The sequence below is a fragment of the Triticum urartu genome, chromosome 5A (genome assembly GCF_056163025.1).
Source record: "Triticum urartu cultivar PI428250 chromosome 5A, HENAU_Tu73, whole genome shotgun sequence".
Lineage (NCBI taxonomy): Eukaryota > Viridiplantae > Streptophyta > Magnoliopsida > Poales > Poaceae > Triticum > Triticum urartu.
Window position 1 is genome coordinate 560,986,873 of NC_141877.1, and position 9,380 is coordinate 560,996,252.

Genomic DNA, 9,380 nt, shown 5'->3' on the forward strand with positions numbered 1-9,380 from the left:
AAAATAAGCACTGATGCCATGCGAGCTACCAAAGGAACTGCAGAACTCGGTCCCGACCGCGGCGTTTCAGCTTGTGCAGACTTCATAGGGTGACTCGTGCAGGAAGGCCGAAAACAAGCCGAGCAACCAAACACACACAACAAGTTACCCCTCTTTATGGTCTCTTTGCTTTGTACAAGAAATTCGCCACCTACCCACACACAAAATGAATCTTATCTACACTAATTATGGAACAACGAAAATTGGAACGGCCTGGTTCGGAACAGGAAAAAGAGCAGATAAATTTGGAAAAACAATAGGAAGACAGTTCCGAATACAAATCGCACATAGGTCCTTATAGGCTACGCGCACCCGGCGCCGCCAACACGCAATCACCTCTGCCACTCCAATTTCCTCTATTTATACAGCGCAATAGGAAAAGACTTCGTACTCCCCGGCCCCACAAACCCCCGCGCCTCGCCGGAGCTCCGCCGCCGCAGCCGCCGCGCCTCTGTTGTCCCGGCCGGTCAATGCCCTCGATTCCATCGCCCCGCGCCGCGTATTCCTGATTCTCCGCCTCCCCCGGGCCCCGAGCTCTTCTGACGAGGAGGCCGACGAGGAGGAGGAGGAGGTGGCGAAGGTGGTTGCCGGCGGCGGGGAGATGGGGCACGCGCCGGGGGTAGCTCGCGTGCGGCGGGCGCTGCTCGCCCCGTGCGTGACGTGCCCTCTCTGCGACGGCTACTTCCGGGAGGCCAGCGCCTTCACCGAGTGCGGCCATACCTGTGAGTTCTCTCTCCCTCTCTCTACCCCGCTCCCCCGCCGCCTCTACGGTTTCTTTTCTCTTCCGTCCGCCCTCCCTCTCTCTTCTCCGTCGTGTCTGCGCTGCACGCGCCGGCGTCCCGCGCCGCTGCGCGCGGACGCCCCCATGCCCCCCCGTCGCGTCACGCTGCCCTCCTTGGTTTTGGTGTCGGATGTTCTGCTTTCTCTGTCCCTGTTCCGTCTGTCTCTCTGTCAGTGGTGGCGTGGTAATCAGGTTGGCGTTCGACGCGACTTCCTGATCCCAGATGAGCGCCGGAGCCGCCACCGGTCTCGTGCGAATTGCCGAGGCTTCTGATTGCGTGCCGCTGCGGTCTGGCCCTGGCGGCCACCTTCCGCCGCGTTCGCTCTGCTTGGCCGGCGTTCTCGTTGGAGCTGGGTCTGCTTCGTCATCCTGGACCAAGAGGCAGGCGTTTCCTCTCCGGTAGCCGCGTGCGCCGGAGCTACTCCGGAGAAACACTGTGCGGCCGATCGAAGCCATGGTTTCTTCGCCCGTGCTCTCGCGCACCAGTCCCACCGGAGCCGCCATGCCATCCCTGTTCTCTGGAGTCGACAATGCAGCCAAGCTGAATCTTTTGTGTGTGTATGTGCGCGTGTGACTGTAAGTAGCAGGTGTTTTGCTGTTGCATTAAGTGCAGGGTGGCTCAAACAGAGCAGAAGGGAAACAATAAAAATCCGAACATTAGCAGGTGTCAACAACACTTCGGCTGTACAAAAAAAAGGAGCAGAACTACTCTTGAAAAGCATCCATCAGGAGGCTAAATCCTACACTCACTAGCTCCCAAACATTAGCAGCCGTAGTATTCTGTTCTCTGAAAATCCTCTTGTTTCTCTCATTCCAAGCAAATATGCCATGCAACTACAGTCGCACAAGCCACCTCCACTGCTCCTCTTTGCACTTGTCTTGTCAGAATTGTTGATCTTCTTCCACCATCATCCAGGGATCGAGCTTACAGAGAGAGCATTGCTCGCTACTCATGGATGGTGAGAGCCAGCAAGCAACCATACCTCTTTAGCAAATGCTTGACTCCTGTCCGTTTGGTTATGTTATCGATGCTTCTGGTTAGTAGAACGGGTATTCAGTGGCGTGCTGTCTTATATAGTTATTTGTATTGGGGAAGTATCTCAGATCTATGTTTTTGGTATAGCCGCGCTTCACATTATAAAAAAAAATGGCCACACCACTTTTTTTTTGACAAAGTGGCTGCACCACATGATGTAGATGCCAGGAGGATGATCACTCTGATTATCTAAACAAACGTTCTTGATTGATAAGCCTGACAGCTACTGCTGCATCGCAAGTACAGCGCAGTTGTCAGTCTTGTTCAAGCTATCAATCTGGATGCAAGTCAAGTATCTACTCTTATTGCATTGTTGCTACTTTGTATTTTACTCATAATGTAGCTTTCCTCTGTCGAGCACATAAAATTCGGTTCTTTCAAATCTCTGTATGATACTCGCATGCTTGTCTGTAGAGTTCCTCTTGTGACCATATTTTTGTAAGCAGTTTGCCGGGAATGTATTATGAAGAAAATAGATGAGGAGGAGATCGAAGCCTGCCCAGTATGCGACGTTGCTCTTGGGATCACTCCTGAAGAGAAACTCAGGTAAGTAATTGTTAAAATACCAAGGTTATCTGCTGTACAACATTGTTTTTCCAACTTGTCAGTTCTCTTTTTTCTTTAAATTCCTGTAAGTACACCTGCATAGCGTTAATAACATGTGAGCCTTAAGAAGTGGTGCTGCCACTTTTTTAGGCCTTCTTACACTAATAGTACATATAGTGCATGTCAGAATGAGCCATTTGGAGGTTCTACGGATACTAAATCAAGTAAGAATACATGATCCAAAATCTTCTGTTCATCTGTAACAATAGAACAAATTCTATAGTTCTCCGGCTGCCTCAAAATGGCTCATGCTGCAAGTCCTCCAGCTTGTTTCATCTCAGTAATAATTGGGCCAACACAAAATTTTGTGGCTCCTCTCCCTCCTATTGCACGTGTCAGAGCATCATTGGATAAGTCGGCAGTTTGCCTCAGGGTCCACGTACTAAAGCCCTGCATCAGCGGCCAACAGTTTTCGTACTGCAGCCGACTGACCAGACCCCACAGTCCGACACTCCTGTCCTTGTCTCTGTAAGTTTTCCCTTCGCCGACGACGCCCAACACAGCCTTAAGAACTTGGCAGTATAAGGATGTATAGACTATAGAGCAACAGATGGCCAGAATGGAGAAAACAGACTAATAAAATTCATGTTAGAATCCATATAAAACTATCATGAAGGATATCTGCGATTCCAACAAGCAAATATGTCGACACTTGTAACTTGATCCTTAAAGTGATAGGAGTTCAAATACATTTCCATTGTGTTTTCCATTTTAAAATTCGTACCTTTCAGTAAAATATGGTGTTCACACACACCATTTATTAATAGCTGCAGAAACAATTAGCTCATTTGGACCCTTATATAAAACAGTAGAAAAGTGCACTTAACATTTTTCTGAAGAATAAGAGTATATGTACGACCCTTGTACCGCAGAAAAGTGCACTTAATATTTTTGTGAGGAATAAGAGTATATGTACTGTTAATATCTCTATACACATTTGAATTAAAAATAGTTCCTTCTGGTTATTAGTGAGAGTATACTAGCTTATAATTACACTCCTGTGGATTCTACTGTATAAATCTTGCGTAAGTTGTAACAGCTATCACAGCTCTTCGTGCCGACTGCCTGCTACATTGTTATCTTGTCTAATAACACTGGCTGAAATACACACGCTTGCTAAACAGTGTATATACATTTTTGTTTGGTGAAGCAAAATCTTAGAATTCCAGCCACCATCATTTTTTTTTTCCTGCAATCTCGACTCAGGTACTCAACTATATGCTGCTACCTAACATGATTGATTGGTTCCTTGTTTGAAGGGCTGATATAAGTATTCAGGCTATCAGAAATTATTTGTTTCCACCTAAGGCAGATGTAGATGCTTTTGAGGCTCCAACTATTACATTGCCAGCGAAGAGAAAAGAGAGGTCCATTTCTTCCTTGGTTGAAACCCCAAAGATGGCAACACAGTCTACTCTGACAGGACGGAGAACCAAAGCTGCAAGAAGGACTATCACATCCCAGACGTTTTCTCTCGGTAAATTGCCAAATAAATCTGAAGACCGCTATCAGATGGCTGAGAAGGCCTCGGCACTAAAATCTACCAAGATGACAACATCTGCAAATAAAAAACAGGTAGTATTGAAGTGTTATCAACACATAATTCATATGCAAGTTTTATGCCAGTTGTCTTGTAACATTTTCTTATTCTAACTACACTTCCATCCCAAACAGAACAGTGTAGATATTTCTGAAGATGGAAAGAATCATGGGACGATTGACAAGGAAGAGCTTGAGAAGCCCTTACGGAGTTTAGTCGTGGCAAGCGCGAAGAAATCGCAGAATCCAAGTCCTTGTCTCAAGGAAAGTCACAAAAATAAAACAACCACAGAGCATACTCCGAGGGAAAGCCCAGAAGCAGACTCGCATGATGGAATAACTACCCAAGTCTGGTTTTCACTAGTCACTTCACCGAACCAGTAAGACCTCTTGCAGCATCTCTATTCAATATATATATACAGATTCTGATGGACCATGTGTTTTGTGTTGTCACATCAAAATGAAAATTGTTTTGCAGGGTAGAAGCTAAACTGTTGCCTCAGCTAGAAAAGAATTTCTACAGAATTAAGTGAGTTCCCCTTTAGGCTTCAAGTTTCCTTGTCAACAATGATATAGGCCTCTCATACTTAGCATCCTCTTAATCATAGCATATGTTGGTGGAGATATTTTCCCAGCTTAGATGGCTCAGTGTGCTGATGCCCCTTTTCCTGTTATCTTTGATTGTTTTTTACTAGATGCATAGATTGCTCTGGTATTAGCAAGAGTTCTTCTCTTCATCTCAAAATATGAAGGTGAAGAACCTAGAAAAACAGTGGTCTTGCGAATTTTTATGACAGGTGGAGAAGATATTTCATCCGAAAATCCTGCATGCTTTTTTTCATTCATTCCTACCAGCAATTCAGTTTTCGCTGATGTAATAACATGTTAGTAGATTCCAAGAATTTAATACATTCTGTTCTTCAATATGATTTTTTCTTCTTGTTTCAGAGATGGAACTATGCGGGTATCCTCCATCCTGAGGCTGATTATGAAAAAACTTGAGCTAGCAAGTGACGATAAGGTGGGCCTTTTAGATGTCATTGTACTTCCATTTTTGATTGCTGCCACTCCACAAACCCTACTCAAGTCTGTGCCCTGCTATCAAGGTGCTTGCTTCCATGTACTACATTTACCGATAAATCTGGACTTTGCTACATTTCTAGATTTTGTTTTTCAGAAATTGTGAAGGGGCCACTGTCCCCATGGATTTCCATTAAAAGGAACCACCCTGCTGCATTTGTAGATTTGGATGGTGACATAGTAGGATTTAATTGCACCATTTTTCTGTTCAAAGCTCCCAAAGAATACGGCACTAAAACATTTTGCAGCTCAATGATCCATCCTATCATATCTCTTCCTGTTAGTGAGTGTGCGCGAGTCTGTGTGCCCACAAACCGAGAGTATGTGAACCTGCTCTTTTGTTTGACCCCTTGTGTATACACTTGTGCGAAATGCAGGTGGAGATCTTATGCCATGATGAGTCGGTGTGCCCCTCGACAACGCTGCACGGCCTACTCGAGCGGTGGCTGAGCTGCAAGCCGAAGGAAGAGGTCCTGAGGCCGGTGGGTGCTCCGGCGAATGAGTTTGTGATGGAGCTGCGCTATCGCCGGTGCCCAGGGTCCAGGCCCCTTTGCTGCACGATGAAGATAGCGTCCCTCCCCTGCCATTGCAGCACCTAGCTCCTCCGTCTCCGTCATCTGCTCATGCTCGTCGTTCAATGGTCCATCAGTCTGCCTACCTAGGATATATTATACATATAGTATTCTCACTCTATACCCGCATATCTTTCTCAATTTTGTTGGACCGTGTAAAGAGAGAAGGGGCGAAAGGAAGAGGTTAGCATAGCCGTAGATTTGCTAGACAAAGAATCCGAAAAGTTTATGCAGGCTACATTTTTGGTTTACAGTTATGAATTCCTCAGTTGTTCCTCTCCCCCCTCTTTCTTGTGGTAATTTTGCTTCTTACCCACTGTGCAAGGCTGCGCGGTAGCCCTGATTTGGTCAAAAGATCTCGTTCTAGGTGAGATTCCTTCGGTTTGTCCTGTGGTGGTCTAGTGGTTTTGGCTGGTAACGGTCTATGCCAGGGCGTGGCCTGCAAAGCTGCACATCGAGCGAGCTGAACAGCTGCTTCCACAGGTCATTCTGATGTCTATGTCTATGTCTAAGCCGTTGACACATTTTAAGTCTTGTTCAATTCAGACAAGTGAAACAGTGCAGTGAAAGTGCCACTTACACCTTTTTATTCAGAAAAGCGAACGTTGCACTTCTTTACTAAACTAAAGTTCTGAAATAAAAAAATATTGCAGTAAACTAAAGTTGATTTGTCTAAATCCATTGTAGCTTAAGAAAAACTCAATCTATTTTGAATCAACAACAAAACATGACGGTGGATGTTTGTTGTCTAGGGCACACGGAGAGGTTGCACGTGGAGGCCCTTGTCGGCAATAGCAACGTTTATCGTTGATGGGGCACGGGCGCCCTAACGGCTTCCAGTCGGCATCAAACATGCCGGCGGACGTCTCTGCTCATGCAAAGGGTGTTAGGGTAGTGGCCCTTGGGTCATGGTGGATGCTGCGCAGGTGAGGAATGGTAGCGGCTAGATCACGCAACGACATGAGAGCGACCCCCTAACGACTAGGGCAGCGGTCTATGGTGGGAAGATGACCCATACATCAGCTACCATCATACCGTTGCGTCCTATCATGGAATACAAGCTGCCGTGACTACCTGAAGATCCGTTTTCAAGATGATAACTGGAACACTGCCTCATGTTGCGGCTAAAAATTCTTGTCCCCACCTTGAATATTTCAGTTTAGTAGCGGCAAACTTGCGTTGTTACCTCATTAAATGTTTTGTCTCCTTGTTGATGTGCTCCCTTCGATGGTTGGTCTCAAAAGTCAGGATGAATATTTTTGTCTTAGACCATTTTCATCTGAAAGGGGTGACGGAGGCGCAAGGCTTTTTTTATTCCTTCTTAAAGGCGTTGTCGTGCAAGAAGTTGAAATTGCATATATAAACCCTAAATGTATTTTGGTATTGATTACGGCATGATTAGTGGGATTAATGTTGGTTATCAAGTTTATCTTAAGACATTGGTCTCTCGGTAACAATATGGAGATGGTTGACCCCCATTTCAAATAGGAAAATGGTGTTAGTTTTCCTTATGCTCAAAGGTTTTTTTTTTTATTTGTGATGGAAATATGCCCTAGAGGCAATAATAAAGTTATTATTATTATATTTCATTACTCATGATAAAGATTTATTATTCATGCTAGAATTGTATTGATCGGAAACTTAAATACATGTGTGGATACATAAACGAAGTACCATGTCCCTAGTAAGCCTCTACTAGACTAACTCGTTGATCAAAGATGGTTAAGGTTTCCTAACCATAGACATGTGTTGTCACTTGATAACGGTATCACATCATTAGGAAAATTATGTGATGGACAAGACCCATCCGTTAGCTTAGCATATGATCATTCAGTTTATTGCTATTGCTTTCTTAATGTCAAATACATATTCCTTCGACTATGAGATCATGCAACTCCCGGATACTAGAGGAATACCTTGTGTGCTATCAAACGTCACAACGTAACTGTGTGATTATAAAGATGCTCTACAGGTATCTCCGAAGGTGTTTGTTGAGTTGGCATGGATCAAGATTAGGATTTGTCACTCCGTGTATCGGAGAGGTATCTCTGGGCCCTCTCGGTAGTACACATCACAAGAAGCTTGCAAGCAAAGTGAGTAAGGAGTTAGTTACGAGATAATGTATTACAGAACGAGTAAAGAGACTTGTCGGTAACAAGATTGAACTAGGTATGAAGATACCGACGATCGAATCTCGGGCAAGTAACATAACGATAGACAAAGGGAATTACGTATGTTGTCATAAGGTTCGACTGATAAAGATCTTCGTAGAATATGTAGGAACCAATATGGTCATCCATGTTTCACTATTGGTTATTGACCGAAGAAGTGACTCGGACATGTCTACATAGTTCTCGAAGCCATAGGGTCCGCACGCTTAACATTCGTTGACGATATAGTGTTATATGATTTGGTGACCAAATATTGTTCAGAGTCCCAGATGAGATCACGTACATGACGAGGAGCTCCGGAGGTAAATATTGATAGGACGATGCTATTTGGACACCGGAAAGGTTTCGGGTTGTACCGGGTAACCATCGGATCACCAGAAGGGGTTCCGGTAGGCCCCGGGAGGTCTATGGGCCTAATGGGCCAAGGGGAGGCTGATTGTGGCTTGAACTACGTCGGTATTTCCCCAAAGAGGAAGGGATGATGCAGCACATCTACGGTAGGTATTTCCCTCAATGATGAGACCAAGGTTATCGAACTAGTAGGAGAACCACGCAACACTACGAAAACGGTACCTGCATACAAAGAACAAATACTTGCAACCCGACGTAAAAGAGGGGCTGTCAATCACAACAAGGTGAAAAGATAGATAAAATTGTAGTAGATTGGATAAATAGATCTCGCAGGAACACGAGATAAAATAAATAACAATAAATTGCAGCAAGGAATTTTTGGGATTTTGGATTAATAGATCTAAAAATAAAAGCGAATAAAAATAGATCTCGAAGGCAAATATGATAAAGAAGAGACCCGGGGGTCGTAGATGTCACTAGTGCCTTTTCTCGAGAAAAATAGCATATGGTGGGTAAACAAATTATTGTTGGGCAATTGATAGAACTTCAAATAATTATGACGATATCGAGGCAATGATCATTATATAGGCATCACGTCCAAGATTAGTAGATCGACTCCTGCCTGCATCTACTACTATTACTCCACGTATTGAACGCTATCCAGCATGCATCTAGTGTATTAAGTTCATGGAAAAACGGAGTAATGTAATAAGAATGAAGACATGATGTAGACAAGATCTATTCATGTGGGAATATATAGACCCCATCTTGTTATCCTTAATAGCAATGATACATACGTGTCATTTTGTTGGGGAACGCAGTAATTTCAAAAAATTTCCTACGCACACACAAGATCATGGTGATGCATAGCAACGAGAGGGGAGGGTGTCGTCCACGTACCCTCGTAGACCGTAAGCGGAAGCATTATGACAACGCGGTTGATGTAGTCGTACGTCTTCACGATCAATCGATCCTAGTACTGAACGTACGACACCTCCGTGATCTACACACGTTCAGCTCGGTGACGTCCCACGAACTCACGATCCAGTAGAGCTTAGAGGGAGAGTTCCGTCAGCACGACGGCGTGATGAAGTTGTTGATGAAGCTACCGACGTAGGGCTTCGCCTAAGCACCGCTACGATATAACCGAGGTGGATTATGGTGGAGGGGGGCACCGCATACGGCTAAAAGATCAACTGATCAAC

At 44.7% G+C, this 9,380-nt stretch overlaps 1 protein-coding gene across 1 annotated transcript; it reads left to right on the forward strand.

Moving 5' to 3' along the window:
* Nucleotides 1-364: 364 nt before the first annotated feature.
* On the forward strand, nt 365-5,904 carry LOC125505959 (E3 ubiquitin protein ligase DRIP2-like). Its single transcript, XM_048670855.2, has 7 exons — nt 365-761; nt 2,303-2,402; nt 3,722-4,037; nt 4,137-4,381; nt 4,480-4,530; nt 4,950-5,022; nt 5,459-5,904. Exons 1-7 carry the CDS (start codon nt 641-643, stop codon nt 5,678-5,680), a joined length of 1,128 nt encoding a protein of 375 aa, XP_048526812.2. The 5' UTR covers nt 365-640; the 3' UTR covers nt 5,681-5,904.
* The last annotated feature ends 3,476 nt before the right edge of the window (nt 5,905-9,380 follow it).

Coding starts and splice junctions, on each gene's coding strand:
- LOC125505959 (XM_048670855.2), top strand. CDS start 641: ATGGGGCACGCGCCGGGGGTAGCTCGCGTGCGGCGGGCGCTGCTCGCC. Junction 762..2,302: donor CACCGAGTGCGGCCATACCT/GTGAGTTCTCTC, acceptor TTTTGTAAGCAG/TTTGCCGGGAATGTATTATG. Junction 2,403..3,721: donor ACTCCTGAAGAGAAACTCAG/GTAAGTAATTGT, acceptor CCTTGTTTGAAG/GGCTGATATAAGTATTCAGG.